The 23,167-nt window shown below is 42.7% G+C and overlaps 1 protein-coding gene across 4 annotated transcripts in view; it reads left to right on the forward strand.

Annotated features, from left to right (window-relative positions):
- Positions 1-23,167, forward strand: part of caprin1a (cell cycle associated protein 1a) — a 76,324-nt gene that overhangs the window by 37,111 nt on the left and 16,046 nt on the right. The window contains exons 6-15 of one of the 4 annotated variants that reach the window (XM_084309207.1): positions 9,248-9,330; positions 15,315-15,515; positions 16,889-16,941; positions 17,077-17,169; positions 17,294-17,473; positions 17,592-17,700; positions 17,911-17,972; positions 18,159-18,248; positions 18,527-18,658; positions 19,621-19,780. In XM_084309207.1, the coding sequence (XP_084165333.1) occupies positions 9,248-9,330; positions 15,315-15,515; positions 16,889-16,941; positions 17,077-17,169; positions 17,294-17,473; positions 17,592-17,700; positions 17,911-17,972; positions 18,159-18,248; positions 18,527-18,658; positions 19,621-19,780 (1,163 nt within the window). The remainder of the gene's footprint in view (positions 1-9,247; positions 9,331-15,314; positions 15,516-16,888; positions 16,942-17,076; positions 17,170-17,293; positions 17,474-17,591; positions 17,701-17,910; positions 17,973-18,158; positions 18,249-18,526; positions 18,659-19,620; positions 19,781-23,167) is intronic. The other 3 variants (XM_084309209.1, XM_084309208.1, XM_084309210.1) reach the window with 3 other exon arrangements.

The following is a 23,167-nucleotide window of genomic DNA, read 5'->3' on the forward strand; positions in this document are numbered from 1 at the left end:
GGTACAGAGACGACCACCTCACCTTGTGTTACCTGTCTGGTGGAGTTAGAGGTACAGAGACGACCACCTGACCTTGTGTTACCTGTCTGGTGGAGTTGAAGGTACAGAGACGACCACCTCACCTTGTGTTACCTGTCTGGTGGAGTTGAAGGTACAGAGACGACCACCTGACCTTGTGTTACCTGTAGGGCTGACCTTCGAAGCTTTTTTTGGCAATCGAAGCTTCGGGCCGAGCTTCGATTTTAATTCGAAGCTTCGAGAAAAAGAAATATATATATTAATTCGAATTTTTTTTTAATTTCTTTTTTATCTTATGTTGTGGGACTTGTACAGCACTTTGGTAAACTTTGTTGTTTTTAAATGTGCTCTATAAATAAATTAAGTAGCCCCTTTTGTGACTGACGCAGCCAACAAGGTTTCACTCGGCTGCGCTGCCTGGGTGCAGTGGGGCTGCTCTCACAGCCAACAACATGACATTACATAATTATGTTGCAACCTTCGTCTATCAAGCAAAGAATTTTATATTATATTTCATTTATAATTTATAATTATATCAGACAATGCACCTACAAAAGCAGATGGGATTACAATTAAATTAGCCAACTTGGTAACACATTAGTCATAGCAGCATAGGCATAGCCTTATTAATGTTTTGTGTGGCGTCGCCGTCGTGTACAACGATACTTATGTTTTTTAGGTGATTTGACAAAGTTGTTGTAGAGGCATTGTCTTTGCATATTTTAAAGTGTAACCACTAACCACACGTCTGACTTCTTCGTCGACATGTCTGCTGCACATGTCCTTGTTGTTTTCAACACAGATAATCTCCACGTGCTTGTTGTAGAGGTGGAGTCGAGGCGCCGCTTACTTTCGTTTCATTGGAATGGAGGCGCAAGATTTTGGAGGCAATTTCTTTTTAATTTTTTTTTATTAAACTTTTTTGAATTTTTTATGTTCGAAGCTCGTGCCATCGAACGAAGCTTCGAAGTATTTAAGACCGCCCTAGTTACCTCGCTGGTGGAGTTAAAGATACAGAGACGAGTCCCAGGGGAGGAAACTAACTTTTTGGCTTACCAGCCAACTGGCGGGTATTTACCAGCCAAATAGATTTTTTACCAGACAAAAAAAAATCGCTAATTGTGATAATTACTTCTTTGTACGTCTTCGTCTAAATTGATTTTCAATCATAGTAAATTAATCACACTGTCTCTACTCTTCAAAATATTACATCATTAAATCACATATTAACATGAAAGAGGGAACTATTCTGGACTGGGTTGGGCTGAACTGGGCAGTGAAAGATGCTGGGTTGGGCTGGTCTAGGTTATACTGAATGATGAATTGAAAATGAATTGAAAATGGGGGACCCTGATGTAAACGAGACGAAAGTCTTTCTCTGGTCTGCATCCCCTTAACAATTGCATGTATTGAGCCGTACTGTACTGTACCCATTCTGCAATCTGTTAAATAAAGTTTTCATTCATCACAGCTCAACTACTAGGAATGTGTGTCTGACTCTTAAGTGCAGGAAATATTCATCAGAAAGGGGGGACATGATGGAGGGAATGGAAAGAGCAGGTTTGACAGGAGCAGGGTTGAAGGGATTGATTGATTGAAAAGTTTATTAACAGATTGCAGAATGGGTACAATACAGTACAGTTCAATACATACAATTGTTAAGGGGATGCAGACCAGAGAAATACTTTCGTCTTGTTTACATCAGGGTCCCCCATTTTCAATTCATCATAACATATTGGAGTGTGGAGGAAGTGGACAAGGCATTAAGCAAACAGGACTGAAATGGGGGACCCTGATGTAAACAAGACTAAAGTCCTTCTCTGGTCTGCATCCCCTTAACAATTGTGTGTATTGAGCTGTACTGTATTGTACCCATTCTGCAATCTGTTAATAAAGTTTTCAATCAATCAATCAATACTGGGTTGGGCAGTGAAAGAACCAAGCATTTCACTGTAATGCAATAGCTAAATAAAACAACTTGAACTTGACTTGTTACATTTGCACTCTGGTTGTATGCCAAATGTATTCTGGTTGTACTGTACTTGTGCTGTAAGATGACAATACATTGGAACCGAATCGACAACGCTAGGGGTTCAGCAGGTGTGTTCTGAATGCCAAATATGACAACATCACCGTTGTGAAGGGCATATGGGCGAGTGGTGATATGCTGGGAAACCCGGTAATAATAAAATGTCACTTGGCTGCATTTAAGCAAAGCCGCTCAGTATAGTCCACTATGTTGAATGCGCGTTATGGTAGCTTGTTACATGCTAGGTAGCTAGCCGGCTAATGCTGGTTGACTTGTCATTCTCATCCGACTCGAAGGAGACGCGTCGCGTGCTGTTGTTCGCCCCCATGTCAGACCGCACCGATATCCGAAAGCGACGACTCTACATGCAATTATTTTCATCCACTCATGTGTTTTTGTAAGTTTGTCTACGTTGTCAAGCCGGTGACAGGAGTCTGTAGGGCCGCACGCAGTGGTCTGTCCACTTCCCCTAGATGGGCGGCATCTTCTAGAAAACGAGTGTTCATTGGAGGAGCTTAGAGCGCATCTGTACAACGATGATGTTCATTGGTTATGGTCTGATTATTATGTGGCGCAAATGGGAGGAATCAAGGGGGGAGTCAGAGTTCGGTTTGTGCCAGTGAGCGAATCAGCAGATTGCAGAATGATTTTTTTGTTTTGTTTTGTAATTACTAGTACTCGCCAGACTGGCGAGTGCTCTACATGAATTACTCGCCAAACGTAAAAAATACTCGCAATTGGCGAGTAAAGTGGCCTAATTTCCTCCCCTGGAGACGACCTTGTCACCTTGTGTTACCTATCTGGTGGAGTATTGCAGATGTATGAGATCTTTGAATGGAAGTCTTTTGGCTTCACCGTAGTGCAATGCATGCCATCAAAGCTCGTCCTGGACGAACAGTGAAGAGTCAGATGTGTGCAGCTTGTCAGATGTTTTTTTAGTAGCACTTGACCAAACTACCTAGGGCTGTACGTTAACTTTTTTTTGAACATAGCACTGGTGCTACAGAGGTTGATAGTTTTGTAGCACTGGCCAAAATCTTGTAGCACAAGTATAAAACGTGTTATATTTGTAACAGTCACAAATGTGCCTATTGTATTTGTGTTATTTAGTTGCAGTCAGGGAACAAACTTAACTTTTTGACTTACCAGCCATTTGGCTGGTAGATTTTAAAAAGGCAGATTTTTTACCAGCCAAAAATTATAAATAGCTTTTTAGTATATCGCCATGTGTTATTATTACTATAATACTCTCATATGCTATTTTCAATTAATATCATAAACAACATAAGGAATATTAGCATATTTTTGAGTGGACTGAAGGAATGAGTCGGTGTTAATACGGTAGTTTTAAATGCAAATAATTTATTGAAACATAGAAGTGGGGTCGATTGGGACACACACACACACACACACACACACACACACACACACACACACACACAATGGGGGACCCTGATGTAAACAAGACGAAAGTCTTTCTCTGGTCTGCATCCCCTTAACAATTGTGTGTATTGAGCCGTACTGTATTGTACCCATTCTGCAATCTGTTAAATAAAGTTTTCATTCATTCACACTGTTTCAACTCACCACCCCTGCATCATATTGTAGTCTAGTCTTCAAACTTCCACTCCTTTCGACACACACACCCATTCCCCAGTCCACACTGTCTGCTGTTCTCTATGACTCTGCCTCTGATCAGGATTAGCTTGTTAGCTTACGCTAATGTAACGTTCATTTCGGGCGATGTGGGCATAAAGGAATGGCGACGATGCAAAGTGTGTTAGATGCATTTGACCCGTTGTGAGAGAAAAAAAAACACCACAGACTTATTTCGGATCGCAAAATAGCCGCACTGCTGTGCCGCCCTGCGCCGCAGACAATAGCACGGACTGGGCGGATATAACTCGTCGATTTGTCGCAGAGTTTTTTCAAAATAAGTATCATATGAACCTGAACGTTGCTAGCTGCCGGAGCCATAGTTATTATAGCTGGAGCTGCGCTTAGGCGGAAATGAGACCCGCGACAGGATTTTCAAAATAAGAGTATCGATATGAACCGAATGCCTATCTACTTTAGTGCTACTCAAGTAAATCCATTCATCGCACAGACCGCTGTTGCTGTAGCACGTGCGATATATATGTTGCACTAGGCCTGCCGCGATAAGCAATAAATCGATTAATTGCTGCGATAATTAAAATGAATGCAATGATTTTGACGGGCGCGATTAATTGCTATTTGCGCGTTTTAATGAGGCGGAACCAGTGCCGCTTGTCAGTCACTGTCCGTGTTGGGAGGCGGGCCGCTGACGTTACTAGAGTACAGCACGGGAGCTCCGTGGGGCAACGCCACAGCTTAACTACATTTCTCAATAGTGTTGCTCCTTTTAACCAAGTAGCATTATTTGTAGTGTAACGTTAGCTATTTTTAGACCCAAGTAGTTACTCGCTACTGCCCGGAGAAACTGGACTGCTAAATAAAGATGAAAGATAGAGCGTTGATTCTCATTCCATGCTAACAACATTAGCTAAATAACTAACAAACGAAATACAACGTATAGCTACAAGTACAACACAGAATAACGTTAATACAATTACATGCATCATTGTTTACAATGAACGGGTGGGGCTAGTCAAAGGACTGGACACTGGGACAAGTTAAACATGAATTAATTTATTATAACACTCCGGTAGTTTCGAGTCGTGCTGCAGTGCTTACGCACCACAGCTATTCTATTATATACTGCTTTGACGCTTCCTCCTCATCGTTGATTGCCTGTAGTAGCTGCATCTAACGTTAGTAGCTAACGTTAAAACTAACCTAAAGTTAGTTGTTCACCAACAATCTCAACATTTGTTATTAGCTCAAAAACAACCGGACGAGACAAGTTGTCGGCTCATATGTTTTGCTTAGGATAATCACAACAATACTTCCGGTCCGGTCGGTGGGCTTCAAAATAAAAGTCTAAAACCGGAAAAGACGGAGCGGTGGGCTTCAAAATAAAAGTTTTGGGAAATAAATTTCTCAAAAAAAATTCTCTAACCGGTCGCAATAATATCGCTTATCGCGATATTTTCGGGGGCAATTAATCGCCCAGCAAAATGTGTTATCGTGGCAGGCCTATGTTGCACTGTACAGCCCTGACCTAGAATGAACATAATTGATAATAGACAAATATGTGTTCCTGCTCTCAGCTAATGCATTGGTTTTTAGGGATGATAATCGGCTCCCGATTTGATCCTATCACGATACTTGGGTGCCAATTCAACATGTATTGATTTGAGATTCAATATTACAATTTCTTGTGATTTTTGTTCACTTATTTTAAGCTACTTCCAGAGACTAAGCATAGCAAGTAGGGGTGCACGATATTGATTTTTTGACCCTGATATCGATACCGATAACTTTCTGCTCCTCAAGGTCGATACCGATAAACGATATATATATTTATTGTATTATAATTTAGTTTTGACCTAACCAGATTTATCATGACATGAGCGTTACTACTATGAACAAAACAAAGCTAAGAGAACAGTTTTGACTCTTCAAATAAAGTGACTTGTTTTTCCAAATAAATATAATTTGAGTCAATCACAAAATTCACAATCCGTCAATGTCATTAACAATGTGTTTCCCTGAACAATGAGTGAACTAAAAGCCAACAGGTATCGTGCTTTGTCAGTAGGGATGGGTACCGTTCACATTTGAACTGATACGGTACCGGTACCTGTGAATCGATACCGGTACCCAACGGTACCTTTTTTTCTGTACTTTAGTCTCTAAAAATGTAATCTACCTACCTCAGTTGTGAAAAAAAAAATCCGAACTTCAAATAACCACATTTTCAACCATTTTCGGCTTGCCATTGCCCCGACTGCTTTGTTGTTGAATCAAGTCAAATCCCAAGTAAGCATATATTGTGCGTGTGAACGTTGACATGAAAAAAAAAAAGCTATCAATACTTTTATCGGGATGACGTCATAATTGCTGATATCGGCCCGATAATTATCGTGCATCCCTAATAGCAAGAGTTATGACTAATTGTTATGGATTGACAGGGTACTGGCTAATGTATGGTGGCTAGTGCTAGCAGCTATAATTTAGTGAATAATAATTATACACAACATTTACACATAAGCAGTTTCCAAGGAACTCTGACACTTTGCAAATAAGAATGAACAATAAAAACAAATCAAAAGTGGAGAAATAAGACCCAATTAAAATTATGTAGCACTTTGTGGGGTTGCAGAAGTTTTTATTTGTACCTTGGGTTTTTGGATTATTCAGCTGATCCCATCATTAGAAACACAACTGGCAAAACAATGCACCAAATCAGATTTTAGTCAGATTTATTTGTATAGCCCCAAACTCATATTACACATTTCAATGGGCTTTACAGGCCCACAGTGGAGCAACACCCCCTGGCTTAACCCCCAGAGGGAAGAAACCTCAGGTGGGCAGGTGTTGAAGTGGGCAACAATTTGGTAAATAAATAGAATAAAATTGAAATCCTTTATTAATCCTGAGGGAAATGCGGCGGCACTACAGATCGCTCACATTGAACAATAAACATTTAGGTAGTCAATAGGACTAAAATAAGAATAATAATATAATGATATTAAAAATAAGAATAAAATGGAATAAAGAATAATATACGGTCCCGGATATACATTCTGTTATGTATATACATTCTAAAATCTTAAATATAAATGATACAGCCAAAAATATACAGTAACATGTACAGTAATAATTGTAAAAATGTAAAGTGTCCAGGAAGATTGTGAGAAGTGTAAAAAGTGTCCTCAGTGAGGCACAGTGAATGAAGGCACTTAACCTACTTGCCTCGTATGAATGTGTATGCATGTGAATGAATGTTGGTGGTGGTCGGAGGGGCCGTAGGCGTTGATTATTCGCCACGCTTCCGTGAGTCTGCCTCAGGGCAGCTCTGGCTGCAATTGTAGCTTACCACCACCGGTATGACTGTGTATGAACGAATAATGGACTCTGTGAAGCGCTCCGAGTCAGAGCAACAGTCAGTCAGAGAAGAGCGCTATATAAATCCAATCCATTATTATTAAGGACTTCCTGTGCCGTTCAGTGTTACATCTAGAGTCATAGAAGGTGCTCCTTCTCTCAGCCAAGTCTGTGTTCCCTCATCCACAATGAGGGAACAATAATAATGATAGTGCCAGTGTATGGCAGCCTTTGAGCCTGCATAGCCCCCCCCCCCCCCCCCCCCCCCCATGCATGCGCGGCACACACACACACACAACGGGAATATTGCAATTTTCTTTTATACCCCCCCTGTTTATGTCTTACTCTTGTCTTTATTATTTTAACACTTTGAGTGCCACGCCGGGTTTTCCTTTTTACCCCCTTGATGCCACCATCCACTTCAATGTTAACGTTAATATCGCCTAATCTATGTTTTAAATTATGGCTATGGGTCTAATGTGCCCGTCGCTTATCAAAGACTATTTTCCAGTCAGTGTTGTCAAGGCAGATTGGTTTTTTATCGCTTCATTTCCGTTTCAGAGCATTTTGAAAGGCACCCGTTTTGAAATAAAAAAAACAGTTCATTCTAGACCATTCTGTGATAATCGTCTTTTACTGGAATATTCCAGAACGTCGATATTCGTCAGCCTATTTATGAATCGTTTTCAAATAAACGCTAGATGGGGGGCAGGTGGCCCATGGAGATTACGTTCGTCACCAACACCGGGAGACACTGGATTCGGCTGTTCGCATCCAGCTCCCGGCGTTGCTATCAGCTTGGCTGGCCTCTCACACTGATACAATTGGCTGTATCAGGGGGTGGGAAAGCTGAAGGGTGGGTCCTGGGCGTTGTGGACAGCGACCCCTACAGTTCGGTCGGGGCGCCTGCTCAGCAAGGGTTGGAACTAAGGAGAGATAGTGTGGCCTCCCACACGCTACACTCTCCCCGGTGAGAACCTGCGCGGCCAGGTTGGCCTGCCCCAGGCTGCACATGCGTCGGAGGAAAGCATGTGACAGTCTCCGGTCTCCCGGACCAACAGTAGGGGAAAGTATGCAACAACCAGGAAGGGTGGGATGGGAGAAAAATCAGGAAAAAGAAAAAAAAAAGAAAAGAAAAAACGCTAGATGATCAATATTATACGTGCACGCAAGCACATTCGCGCCGCGCACGGATAATCAGCGTGTTCATTTCCTCTTGGACTTTTCCAGTGAAACCGAAAGAGCCCATTTCACAAAATAGCCTATATCTTCATCAAAATTAGTCTGATTATCCTAACACTGATAACATAGATTCCTTACCTGACATCAGATGGTATCCAACTGGTATATTCCAATTCCTGATCACCATTCGAAAAAATCGATAAGTGTATGGATCCAACGTGTATACAGTGCAGTACATGATTCCGCGGGGCTGAGAGGCTCCAGAATGAACTGTGGTAACCCCGGCTGGATCAGTGGACTGGAAAATGTGGAGTACTGGATTTTTTTCCCCATCCATTATCATTGAGTCCATTCCAAAATCCCTTATGTCATCTGGGAGACGATGGGGGCCGCTTTTTTCCACATATGATCGCCGGCGGTGCTCGGGTATACTCGGGTAGGCTCGCGTGATGCAATATGATTTCAGATCGCTAAAAAAAAAAATCAGAGAAATCTCGTGAGTGGCTTTCAACATAACTATTGGAAACCCGAGATATCTTGTGTGTGGCAGTTAAAGTGTGTGTGACTGCTAGCACCCAGGGCTGCATTTAAAATTTTGTTGTAACATTGTGACAATGGCAAAGAGCATTCATTCGTAAGCAGAGACAACAGGGCATAACTGTGTCCATAGAGATGGCATCATTGATGTCCAAAGGGTTCCACTCAGGGTGATCATAGGGCATCACAAAGAACATGATTGCATCGTCAATGTCCCGACAGGTTGCCACCCCGGGTGATCTCATCAGAATCTATTTAATGGTCTGTCCAGGTGCATTCATAGCATTCCTGTGTTTTCATTGTCCTGCCTGTCCCAGCTAAACTAGGTGGCCTGTTGGGATGTTGGATCCTAATGTGAAAAACTGATTTTATGTCTGCACTTTAAGTGCTCATTTTATGCCTGTCTTTTTTCTCTTGCGAATCACTTTGAGCTGTAGTTTCTGTATGAAAGGTGCTATACAAATAACGTTTATTATTATGTGAATTAATCTACCGTGTCCTGACTTCCAGGTTGACTGAGCAGTACGAGGAGGCCTCGCTACACCTGTGGGAGCTGCTGGAGGGCCGGGAGAAGGCCGTGGCGGGGACCACATGTAAGTTACTTCACACTGTTTAACCCTTTTACTACCACTAGGGATGTCCCGATCCGATCACGTGATTTTCCGAAGATCTGGATTGGCAAAAAAAATTAATAAAAAATAATCTGGATTTTTTATTTTATTTTTTTATTCAACAAACATGACCATGTTCACGTCTTAAAGTCATAATGAGGCCTTAGTTTTGGTTTTAAATTGCATATCATTATTCATTTATTTATTGTCACACAGAGCAGAAGAATTTTGCCAAAACAAACTAATAGTATCCAGCTGCAGAACGGCAGACCAGCCACACTCTCAGACCCAAAAATGTTTTATTTTTTTAATCCCAATTTCTCACATTACATTCACCCTGAATGTTGACGTTATTCAGCTGAAAAGTTAACTTCATTCAAGCGAGGCATTGCAATCCTTGACATAAATCATTTGATGTATAATTAAATCAAAGGAAATTCTTTTGGGGGTGAGTAGCTGGTCTGCCGTTCTGCAGCTGGATACTATTGGTTTGTTTTGGCAAAATTCTTCTGCTCTGTGTGACAATAAATAAATGAATGATGATATGCAATTTAAAACCAAAACTAAGGCCTCTGTATGAGTTTAAGACGTGAACATGGTCATGTTTGTTGAATAAAAATAATAATAACTTTAATAATTTTTATTTTTTTTTATATTGGATCGGGAAATATCGGTATCGGTAGATACTCAAAATCACATGATCGGGAGCAAAAAAACGTGATCGGGACATCCCTAACTACCACACTACAGAAGGTTAACAGTCTAGTGTGGTAGTGAAAGGGTTTTAATCTTCTGTAGTGTAGTTGTGAAAGGGTTAACCATTTGTCGTGTGGCAGTGAAAGGGTTAACCCTCTGTGTTGTCGCAGTGAAAGTGTGAACTGTTTGGTAGTGAAAGGGTTAATGAGGTGAAGGATTGAAAACGTGTTGTATCGTCCATATAATATCATACCCCGTTCATACTAAGATTTGAATGTTTTAAGCCCTAGCCCTATTTTCAGAAAATCTGCCTAAAAATACATACCTAGGTAAATGGAAGATTGCTCCACTTATACAAGGCCCATTTGCATGTCCTTGGTATCTAGGGACATCTGTGTATCTCAGGGAATGTATTCCCAGTATATTACAATATTGTGTCTGTTACTAGGCTTGAGTAAATTGTAATGAACCAAAGGAGAATATACATTTTCTTTTTTTCTTTTCTTTTTTCATCTTTGACGGTGAATAACACCATGTTAACCCTTTATCTGCCAGAGATTATTCTGATCTTAATCCACTCTGCCACCACTGTCTATGGAGTCTATGGAGATGTTCCCCTTCTTTGCAGGGCTATAACTTTTTCAATTGTATTGCTAAATTGACATTACTATGGCCCATTCAACATCAATATTATCTATCGTTTAGGATGTAGCAACGTTCTACTTTTTCATTCACACATTCATACTAAAATATGGTCTAAAGTATAAATATGTTTTTATCGTTTTCTGCAGCATTCCATAGAACGTGAGTTATAGACATAAATACATATATTAGATCATCAAATGTAGTTTGATACCGATCGACGTCAGATTAAAAATTTCAATTGTACAAGGTCCTAAACGTCATGCTTCATCATCTGCTGGTGACCGGGGGGGGGGGTTATAAATCCGTGGCCGACGTTAAATAATCTATGTAGTATGGGTGATATGTTGATCGGAGCAGTTTGTATGTATAATAATAATAATCAAACACGCTGAAACTCACCGCAGCTTCCTCGTAGCATTGGGCGATCAGCGTGGAGCAGAAAGTTCGCTATTATGGGATGTCGATCTAGTTGGTCCAGTTCCAGGTTGTATAATACTATATACGTCCAAATCATGTTGTTTATCGAGTTATTGGCAACGGATCGCTATCCAGTGTATCAAGCTGGAGTCCCGCGAGCGATAGTGAGTGGTCGGACGAAATATGGGTGAGCACCACTTCCGGCCGCTCACTTCCGGTTTTGGCCGATCGGCCACCAGATGGCGGTCTTGTACCGTTGGAGAGTTGAGAGGAGCTCTACAGCACCCGTCAAGTCTCCGTGGGTGAAATATGATTGCCATGACAGATTTTTGAAATATTGATCTCAAAGACATTGTACGACGTCATTGGCAGATTACGCATGGCGAGGAATGACGTCTAAACACGTCATTGGCGATTAAAGGGTTAAAATTGACCAGACATGAATATTCAGCACCTTCTTGAGATCACATGTACAAAAAATCTAAGCAAATGAATAAAGGGAAGATGATTAAACAGAAGGTTTTGTAGATACAGTACTGAATTCTGCCATCTGGACACATTCCATTTGAAATATGATTATAGAATATCAGGCCTATAAATGACATTATAGCCAAGTCGCACATCTATGGATATGGGCAAAAATCTCCCCTTTCCAATGGCAGAGTTCAATCTGGATTTAGTATCACCAGGCATGCAGCAAAAACCGTGAATGAAATCTACTGTAAGTACAGTTACTTGTTTATAATGTAGATTTCTCCGCCATTTTTCATCAGATTGCAACACCGTTTATTGCTAGACGTTCACAGAAAGGTAGAGAAACTAAAAAAGTAAACCCACACAAGTCAGATGATTGACAGGAGCTGGCTTGAGCTGGGTAGTCCATCGAAAGCCCTGGGTCTCCTCTCCTCATACAACTACAAACAAAATGGCGGTGCGCATTTCCTAGCGTCAATATTCGCCTGTTTCCGACTAGATTTCCAAAACTCATATTTCGCTAAACACTTTAACCTATTGGTAAACAAACGTATTACTGAAAATATACACTTTGACAGGATTAGGGTCTTTCTTTACTCTTGGCTACATTTGAAGGGAAAAAACCGCAACATTAATTCATAGTCTGTAGAGATGGATTTATGGCGTGATGTCATTTGCGGTCCACCACCAGACCGCTCGGGTTTAAGAGGTTAAATGTGATTAGCTGCTTTGAACAAAATTGAGAGGCACACAAGCCTCAGCTAATACCTTTGCAAATTGTTAGCTGGCACTGCTCTGCATTCATACCATCAGCAACAGTCGGAACTAGCTAATGACGTGAGGTCTATTGTTTGATACAGCCACCAAGATGGCATCACTGTTTTATCAATGTTGGCACAAATCAATGTGGTATGACACCATTTCTCTCAAAAGGTCAGACATAGTGCTCTACAGATATTGTGGTGGTACCGGTGTTGTCATGAGTTTATTATTCAAATTAAATAATAAATAAATCATAAATCACCGCGGCAACCCTAGCACTAGGCCATAATTGCTGTTTTGATAACATTTTAAATGAATTGTCCAGCCCTACAAACGGTCAGGCTTTAGCTGTAGGCTCTAGCCTAGGCTGTGTTTGGAACTGCTGTTCCCTCTCTCTCTATTGGTTGTCCTGGCTGTGCTATGGACCACGCTATGGTCCGGTCAGGCTCTAGCCTAGCTGTGTTTGGAACTGCTGTTCCCTCTCTCTCTATTAGTGTCCTGGCTGTGCTATGGACCACGCTATGGTCCGGTCAGGCTCTAGCCTAGCTGTGTTTGGAACTGCTGTTCCTTCTCTCTGTCTCTTAGTGTCCTGGCTGTGCTATGGACCACGCTATGGTCCCTCATCAGTCAGCTCTCAAAACAGTCGACGAGCATAGGGCATAATACCTTTCTCAATTATTTTGCACACATTTTTTATTCCCTGATTATCTTCACAATTTCTCATATCCAACACTGCAGTGTCACACTTGTCATTTGTTTCTGGCGGTGGCTGTCGTGGTTGTGTTGGTGTCTGCTTCACCTTTGTCCTCGTTGGGATCCTGTTTGTTTTCGTAGCATAGGCTAAGAACACTGAAGCTGTTCATCTTCCAATAATGAATTATAACAAAAGCATCGGTTCAAAACACTAGAGCCCATACTAGTTTTCAAGGAAAATCTGACTAAATTCCAATTTTATATTAATCCCACATTTTTAGGAGCAATGTTTGCCCGCCACTGCTGAAGGCATGTAGAGGAAGTGGTGTTGAGGAGATGATGACTTTCTTGGGGGGATCATTGTTATGTTACAATGCTTTATTCTTATTCTATTGGGCTGATGAGTGGGGTTGTGTTTGTATAAAATATTGACTTGGCTCCTCATGGTCATGAAATGATTCATGATTCAAGATGATTTATTTTCATGTGCACAGTTAAACAGACAAGTTTGCCGTACAATGAAAAACGTACTTTGCTAGTCCGCCCTTCACACGCCATCACACAGATCACACGATACTTAACTTGAATGAACAACTAGTGATGCACCGATGTGAAAATTGTGGCCGATACCCGATATTGCTGTTCTGGCCGATACCGATATTTACCGATGTTGATATCTCTGTATAGAAATCACTTTTTTATGATAATCAAATAAAGAGCTATTTTTCAAAACGCATTCTTTTTCTCTACTTTTGTAACTTATTTTCAGAAATGACTGATATTTTGAAACTATTTAAGGCCCAAAACAAGTTTTAAAAAATGTAAAAGAATTATAATTATATCGCTTCATATCGGCCCTATCTTGATATCGGACCGATACCGACGTGTAAAAAAAACTGCCATATCGGCCGATATATCGTGCATCACTATGAACAACTTAAATACAAGCGAATGCTAAAAAATAAATAAGGCGATCTTGAAAATAAATGGTAGACTATATATACAAGACACGAGTGAGTAACATTAACGTTATTGCACGTTCCGTTCACTAATGTTGTCACACTGAACTGCATGCTTCCCTTTTCAGTTCACCTCAACGCTGTTCGGTAGGGATGGGTACCGAATCCGGTACTTTTAACTCATTCAGCGCCGGGGATTAGTCGGGCCCTGTGGTCGCATTGCCACACGTTAAAATATAGGACTGAGTCACCTTGTTTGTAGAGCTAAATCTATATTTTATATTATAGCTATGGATACAATACCATGGTCATTTGACAGTAACTATCTTCCATTCAAGATGCAAAAAAGAATTTTTCCATCCATACGTTCCCGTTTTATACCGTGGTGAATATAAGTATGGTTTTAGAGCGGTCTAGGGTAATTCATGAAATCCTGAGTTAAAGCCCTATACGTCGATTCCACTATAGATGTTGCCATGTCTTGCCTGTATACGCTATTATCCCGAAATCAAATCTAGGTCATAGCTATTATGTTCCATCATGAATGCATGAAAGGGGGGGGGGGGGGGGGGGGTCGTTTCTGATTATTTGATTGTCAGTAACGGCATTCGCATTGAACACTAAAAACGGTTATCAGCCCGATCAGTATGAAAGCATTGCAGGATCAAGCTCAAATTGACATCAAAATGTCCTTACCTGTGGCCGGGAGTATTCCAAAAATAATATTCCAATTGTTTGATCGCTATCTGGTGTATCCAATGTCCATTTAGTCGACGGCATAATTCACCACGACATATGGATCGGAGATATTTGATGCGCTTCGATGGAACCGGGAGAACCGCTCCCGACAAGGAAAAGTGAAACCGGAGACCTGGGGCCGTCCCACAGAGAAAGATACAAGGGTGGAAAGGGTGCTCGATACCGACGTCTAGCGTGATGCGGCCGGTATTGCACTTATACATTCTCAAGCTGATTCCCCATGTTAACCCTGAGTCCATGCGCCTGTAATGAATAGAAATATCGAATAAAAGAAATAACGATCAAATAACGAGTATACTCGTTATTGGCAGCCAATCGTTGAATGTGGGGGAATGTGTTAATGGTAATAATGACCGAATCACATCAGTACTACAGAGTACCGAATCACGTGAGATCCACCCGTGCCACTTTTTCGCGTCAATTTACCACGAAACGAAACCTATGAAGTGTGCCTCACGTCAACGTTCACGTGTACAATACACTCTTACCTAGGATTTTACTTGATTGTCCCAGATAAAGCACTGAAGGAGACTGTGATTTGTCCCCCTGTCTCTGTCCCAGATAAAGCACTGAAAGAGACTCTGGACAAGGTGGTGCACAGCGGCTACTTCGACAGAGGACAGACACATCAGAACGGAGTGTGTGAGGAGGAGGAGGACGCAGAGGAGGACGCAGAGGAGGAGGAGGAAGAAGAGGAGGAGGAGGAGGAGCAGCAGACTGTGATAACGGAGTCTAAGGCTGGAGAACAGCCGACAGAGCCTGGTACCTACCGCAGATGAATAATCGCCGCACATAAACCAGCACGAAATTCGCATTAGCTGCAACCTGTTCGTGATAAGCTGCTCCCATTGCCACGCCCCCTTTAGCCAATCGGCATGAACACACACACAGACACACACACACACACACTTGACCTCCACGCCCAATGTCAGCCCCCTGGGTGCGAAACCTGTGGCCACTAGAGGTTGGGGACATTTTTGTGGACGGACCGGCCGACTAACCAACCGACCCGAGTGACCTAATAGAGTTGCTGGTCGCAGCTACAATTAACAAACATGCTTGCAATGTGCAAGATAGTTGGAAGAGCACAATTTAAAAATAATAATAGCCTGCACGAGTTGTTAGAAGTCTCCCCGTAATCATTTATTCATAATCGATTGACATTTCTCCAATGGTAAACATCCAGCCCCCCTCAAAGTGAGCGTCCCACGGTGCAGGAGTGCCCTTAGGAACAAGGACACGAACAACCCTGTGGCTGCACACATTGGCCCAACATGATGCATCTACCTAACTGTAACCATGTACCTTTTTTTAAAGGGAAATTCCACTCTCTATTGTATTTGTAGAAATGTGCTTCACTACACAGAGTAAAATGAGCTCACAGCCAGCTCCGTACACCATCAGGCCAGACACACACACACACACATAGCCCTGGACCACTGCAGTCCACTCCCTACAGTGTGTTCTCTGGAGGGTTGAGAGGGAGACGCAGGGTTCCAGGCCAGCAGGGGTAGTTGTTGTTCCAGAGGCTAGCAGCCCATCCTTGTGATTTCCATGCCATGTACACTATGATGATGACCAGTGATGTGTTGCTTGTTTTCCTCAGTGGGGCCCCATGTATTGTCATAGTGTTCCATTAGCGTGTCGTATATTTTCTCCTTTTCTTCCCACCTTTTGTACCAAAACTGAGACCGACCATGATGATGCTTCTCACTAACCCCGATGTTGTTGTATTTCATGTGCAGAACTGGTTTGCTTGTAATATTGTGTATATATATATATACGTTAACGTATTTCTGTATATACGTATATTTCTTTATATGGCGACTGTGTATTGTATGACATTTGTATAAGTGTTGGTTGGATAACCTTTTCTTGACAACGTGATCGTCAGCGGGATGCATCGTTAAGACCTGCAGTTGCTTTAGATGTTAGCAGATCATGAGAAAAGCCAGTGTGGTTGAAACGTTGAATTGATGCTGAATAAATTATTATGGGAGCATTCTAACTTACGGACTCTAATTCTTTTTCATATTTACACTTACCATCACAAAAATCTTATCGACTTAACGGACGTGTGGCGATGTAGAAAGATAGACAGATGTTGTCGTTTTGTTCTCACCCCCCCTCCCCAGAAGGAACAGCCACTGAAGAATACACAGATGCCATTAACGTGGAAGCCACGGAGGTGAGCTCTCTGGGATGGCGTGTGTGTGTGTGTGCCCCCCCCCCCCCTTTCCCTCCGTGTCGCTGATTGTATTTTCTAGATGAATGTGGTTTTGTCGTGTTGGATTGTCAAGCGTCTGTGGGTTTTCTCTTGCAGTTTGTAAACAGACAGTTCATTCCAGAAAGCACATACAGCAGCAGCAGCAGCACGGAGAAGGACCCGGCGGAGGACTGGACCGCGGAGGCCCAGGTAAAACACCTGAGCGCCGCTCCTCCTCAGCGCCTCCCACACGGTGGACACAGATTTGCCTGTAACGTAATCTTTTGTGTGCCACCCCCCCCCCCCCCCCCCCCCCCACGACTCGCACGGACAGATGGTGAATTCCCTACATCAGCAGCAGCACCAGCCCCCCCCCGCCGCCCAGTCGGTCCCAGAGCCCCCCGACTCCGTGAGCCCCGACACCACCCCCTGCAAGACCCCGGACCCGGTGGTCCGAAAGCTGGCCGTGCAGGACCTCATGGCCCTAATGCAGGGGACCTATAACTTCATGCAGGTGAGGAGGAACCCGTCCTTTTTCCGTCTCTCGCTCTCGACACTGTAAGAAACCGCTCTCTCTGTAGACGTGGCGCCGGTTTGCACTCTCTCAACTCCGCCCATGCTCACTCCCTTAGGACTCCATGTTGGAGTTTGACGGACAGGCCCTGGACCCGGCTATAGTCTCCGCTCAGCCAATGAGGCCTGTCCAGACTGTTGACTTACAGCAGATGGGTTGTGCTCCAGGTTGGTACCCGTGGATTTGCTTGGATTCAGTTTTTCCTTTTGAATAGTCGCGTCACATGGCTTCCAGTTTATACCGTCACGAAGCCGGTCGTGTGGGAAATGTTTTATTCTCTTGACATACTGGGACGAATGCGCCATTTTCTAGTGAAATAACGAGACATTTTCAAATTGCAATTTTTATTTGCTAACGTTTGCTATTATTCTGCACAGTCCACTCAGAATCCAGACTTCCCCAACCAAACACAGTCTCTGGACCACAAGAATCCTCACAAGTAAGTACAAGAGAAACAAACAAACAAGCTCTTTTATACTCCGCTCCGAGCGTGAGACAAGCGGATCTGTTGTTTTCCTAAATGTGAACCCGAGCCACTGTGGTTTTCATCAAATACTTTCTCCCATTTGTGCCGAACACAAAGTCGAGGCATTTCCCCTAAAAAATCTCCCCCGCATTTACTCAGGTCCCCGTGGTCTCCTCCACACCCCCTCCCCACCAGCCCTCCCACACAACAGAGCCCTGCTCACAGACAGAGCCCGTCGGTACCATCCAGGTAAAAGCCCAGTCCCCCCCCGCCCCCTCGTTCAGTGCTCCACCTCTCTGGCCTTCCGTCGTGTGGGTGGGTGGGTGCGTGCGCCGTGCATGTGTTTGTGTACACGCACCAAATGAGTGATGGGTGCGGTTTTGGCAAACGCTCATTATAAGCCGGCGTGTAAAAAAAATTGTCTGAATGCCGCTGATGTTTGTGTTGTCTCTGTCTCCCTCTCACCTTTTCCTCATTCCTTCCTTCCTTCCCTCCCCACCTCCCTCATCCCTCCCGCCCTCCCTTAGGCCTCGATGTCCTTGTCGTCCGAGCAAGCCCCCGCCCCATCCTCCCTGCCCCCCGCCTTCCCGCCCGTCTCCAAACCCCCTCACAGTGGAGGCATCAATGTCAACGCAGCACCATTCCAGTCCATGCAAGCGGTAGGCTTTGTAAACGGGAGCTTGCGTCAGGCAAGGCTCCTCTATTTTTACCCCCCTGGATGTGCCCGAGTCCATAATTAACGGTGGACGCTGCGCTAATTATTAGCACGGTGTGAATATACAGTTCACTAGCTAGATGGGGTGCGATCACGTGTCACATAAACGAACCCTGTGTTTTTAAGATTTCAACATAGCATCACCAGGGTCGCCGTAAGCCAGTGAAACACTTCTAGAACAACAGACATGTACAGTTGGTTATTGGTGCTTTCTATTTAAAAGAACACACCGACATTTTGGGAAATTAGCTTACCGTCTTCTCCAGAGAGAAAAGAAGATGGATACCAGTTTCCTCTCTGTGCGTTCAGTAGAAAGCTATCTGGCTGCACGTTAGCCTAGCTTGGCACAATGAATGGAAGCGGGCAGTGACGGGTAGCCTAGGCAATGTCCAACTAATGTCTCCCGAAGGCTAACCGTCACTGTCCGCTTCCATTCATTACTGATAAGCTAGGCTAACGTGCAGCCAGATAGCTTTCTACTGAACGCACTGCGTTCAGTAGAAGGCTATCTTATCATCTTGTCTCTCTCTGGAGAAGACGTTAAGCAAATTTCCCAAAATGTTGGTGTGTCTCTAAGTCTGTAACTCCTTTATTTTGTCTTCTGTCGTCGACTCTTGTCATTTCTCAAGTCTGTCCCCATCTGCTCCACTGAACGCCCCTCTTTGTCTTTCTCTCATGTCCATATAAAGCTTCATAATCACCCGTAGGCTGATTAGCTGGGGCTTTTATGGCGAACTATGAACATTTTGTGTATGCTGCGTTTTGCAGACATTTTACGGTCCGGTTTGTGTGTGTGGATTCTCGTACACATCTGCGCGGGCGTTGTGTGTGAACGTGTATAAGCACTCAAAATGCCTTTCATAATTCTCCCCCCCCCCCCCCCCCCCCCCCCCCCCCCCCCCACAGGTATTTAACATGAACGCCCCTGTGCCCCCAGCCATTGACGGTCAAGACGATGCTCTGAAGCAGCCCGGTCAGTTCCCCGGTGGCTACGCACAGGATTTCACCAGTCAGTCGGAGCTCACTGAGGAGCAGCCGGACGTCCCACAGGAGGCGCTGCAGGAAGGTGAGGGACGCGGCTTCCCGTAAGAAGGGACGGCAGCGAGTCGCTTGTTGGGAATAGTTCCGTTGTTGGTAAAGCAGGGCAGAAACTGAATAGTTTTGTTAGTAAAGCAGGGCACTGAATAGTTTTGTTAGTAAAGCAGGGCAGAAACTGAATAGTTTTGTTGTTAGTAAAGCAGGGCAGAAACTGAATAGTTGTGTTGTTAGTAAAGCAGGGCAGAAACTGAATAGTTTTGTTGTTAGTAAAGCAGGGCAGAAACGGAATAGTTCTGTTGTTAGTAAAGCAGGGCAGAACAGAAAGTGAATAGTTCTGTTAGTAAAGCAGGGCAGAACATAAACTGAATAGTTGTGTTGTTAGTAAAGCAGAACAGAAACTGAATAGTTGTGTTGTTAGTAAAGCAGGGCAGAACAGAAACTGAATACTTCCGTTAGTAAAGCAGGGCAGAACAGAAACTGAATACTTCCGTTAGTAAAGCAGGGCAGAACAGAAACTGAATACTTCCGTTAGTAAAGCAGGGCAGAACAGAAACTTAATAGTTCTGTTAGTAAAGCAGGGCAGAACAGAAACTGAATAGTTCTGTTGTTAGTAAAGCAGGGCAGAACAGACACTGAATAGTTCTGTTGTTAGTAAAGCAGGGCAGAACAGACACTGAATAGTTTTGTTAGTAAAGCAGGGCAGAAACTGAATAGTTCTGTTAGTAAAGCAGGGCAGAAACTGAATAGTTTTGTTGTTAGTAAAGCAGGGCAGAAACGGAATAGTTCTGTTGTTAGTAAAGCAGGGCAGAACAGAAAGTGAATAGTTCTGTTAGTAAAGCAGGGCAGAACATAAACTGAATAGTTGTGTTGTTAGTAAAGCAGAACAGAAACTGAATAGTTGTGTTGTTAGTAAAGCAGGGCAGAACAGAAACTGAATACTTCCGTTAGTAAAGCAGGGCAGAACAGAAACTGAATACTTCCGTTAGTAAAGCAGGGCAGAACAGAAACTGAATACTTCCGTTAGTAAAGCAGGGCAGAACAGAAACTTAATAGTTCTGTTAGTAAAGCAGGGCAGAACAGAAACTGAATAGTTCTGTTGTTAGTAAAGCAGGGCAGAACAGACACTGAATAGTTCTGTTGTTAGTAAAGCAGGGCAGAACAGACACTGAATAGTTTTGTTAGTAAAGCAGGGCAGAAACTGAATAGTTCTGTTAGTAAAGCAGGGCAGAAACTGAATAGTGCTGTTAGTAAAGCAGGGCAGAAACTGAATAGTTCTGTTTGTAAAGCAGGGCAGAACAGAAAGTGAATAGTTCTGTTAGTAAAGCAGGGCAGAAACTGAATAGTTGTGTTGTTAGTAAAGCAGGGCAGAATAGAAACTGAATACTTCCATTAGTAAAGCAGGGCAGAACAGAAACTGAATAGTTGTGTTGTTAGTAAAGCAGGGCAGAACAGAAACTGAATAGTTCCGTTAGTAAAGCAGGGCAGAACAGAAACTGAATAGTTCTGTTAGTAAAGCAGGGCAGAACAGAAACTGAATAGTTCTGTTAGTAAAGCAGGGCAGAACAGAAACTGAATAGTTCTGTTAGTAAAGCAGGGCAGAACAGAAGCTGAATAGTTCTGTTAGTAAAGCAGAACAGAAACTGAATAGTTCTGTTGTTAGTAAAGCAGGGCAGAACAGAAACTGAATAGTTCTGTTGTTAGTAAAGCAGAACAGAAACTGAATAGTTCTGTTAGTAAAGCAGAACAGAAACTGAATAGTTGTGGTGTTAGTAAAGCAGGGCAGAACAGACACTCAATAGTTTTGTTAGTAAAGCAGGGCAGAACAGAAACTGAATAGTTTTGTTGTTAGTAAAGCAGGGCAGAACATAAACTGAATAGTTGTGTTGTTAGTAAAGCAGAACAGAAACTGAATAGCTGTGTTAGTAAAGCAGGGCAGAACAGAAACTGAATACTTCCGTTAGTAAAGCAGGGCAGAACAGAAACTGAATACTTCCGTTAGTAAAGCAGGGCAGAACAGAAACTGAATACTTCCGTTAGTAAAGCAGGGCAGAACAGAAACTTAATAGTTCTGTTAGTAAAGCAGGGCAGAACAGAAACTGAATAGTTCTGTTGTTAGTAAAGCAGGGCAGAACAGACACTGAATAGTTCTGTTGTTAGTAAAGCAGGGCAGAACAGACACTGAATAGTTTTGTTAGTAAAGCAGGGCAGAAACTGAATAGTTCTGTTAGTAAAGCAGGGTAGAAACTGAATAGTGCTGTTAGTAAAGCAGGGCAGAAACTGAATAGTTCTGTTTGTAAAGCAGGGCAGAACAGAAAGTGAATAGTTCTGTTAGTAAAGCAGGGCAGAAACTGAATAGTTGTGTTGTTAGTAAAGCAGGGCAGAATAGAAACTGAATACTTCCATTAGTAAAGCAGGGCAGAACAGAAACTGAATAGTTCTGTTGTTAGTAAAGCAGGGCAGAACAGAAACTGAATAGTTCTGTTAGTAAAGCAGGGCAGAACAGAAACTGAATAGTTCTGTTAGTAAAGCAGGGCAGAACAGAAACTGAATAGTTCTGTTAGTAAAGCAGGGCAGAACAGAAGCTGAATAGTTCTGTTAGTAAAGCAGAACAGAAACTGAATAGTTCTGTTGTTAGTAAAGCAGGGCAGAACAGAAACTGAATAGTTCTGTTGTTAGTAAAGCAGAACAGAAACTGAATAGTTCTGTTAGTAAAGCAGAACAGAAACTGAATAGTTGTGGTGTTAGTAAAGCAGGGCAGAACAGACACTGAATAGTTTTGTTAGTAAAGCAGGGCAGAACATAAACTGAATAGTTTTGTTGTTAGTAAAGCAGGGCAGAACATAAACTGAATAGTTGTGTTGTTAGTAAAGCAGAACAGAAACTGAATAGTTTTGTTGTTGGTAAAGCAGGGCAGAACAGAAACTGAATAGTTGTGGTGTTAGTAAAGCAGAACAGAAACTGAATAGTTTTGTTGTTGGTAAAGCAGGGCAGAACAGAAACTGAATAGTTGTGGTGTTAGTAAAGCAGGGCAGAACAGACACTGAATAGTTTTGTTAGTAAAGCAGGGCAGAACAGAAACTGAATAGTTTTGTTGTTAGTAAAGCAGGGCAGAACAGAAACTGAATAGTTTTGTTGTTAGTAAAGCAGGGCAGAACAGAAACTGAATAGTTTTGTTGTTAGTAAAGCAGGGCAGAACAGAAACTGAATAGTTTTGTTGTTGGTAAAGCAGAACAGAAACTGAATAGTTTTGTTGTTAGTAAAGCAGGTCAGAACAGACTGAATAGTTCTGTTAGTAAAGCAGCGAAGAACAGAAACTGAATAATTGTGTTGTTAGTAAAGCAGGGCAGAACAGAAACTGAATACTTCCGTTAGTAAAGCAGGGCAGAACAGAAACTGAATACTTCCGTTAGTAAAG

The sequence above is a fragment of the Notolepis coatsorum genome, assembly GCF_963971535.1.
Source record: "Notolepis coatsorum genome assembly, chromosome: 2".
NCBI classification, from domain to species: Eukaryota; Metazoa; Chordata; class Actinopteri; order Aulopiformes; family Paralepididae; genus Notolepis; species Notolepis coatsorum.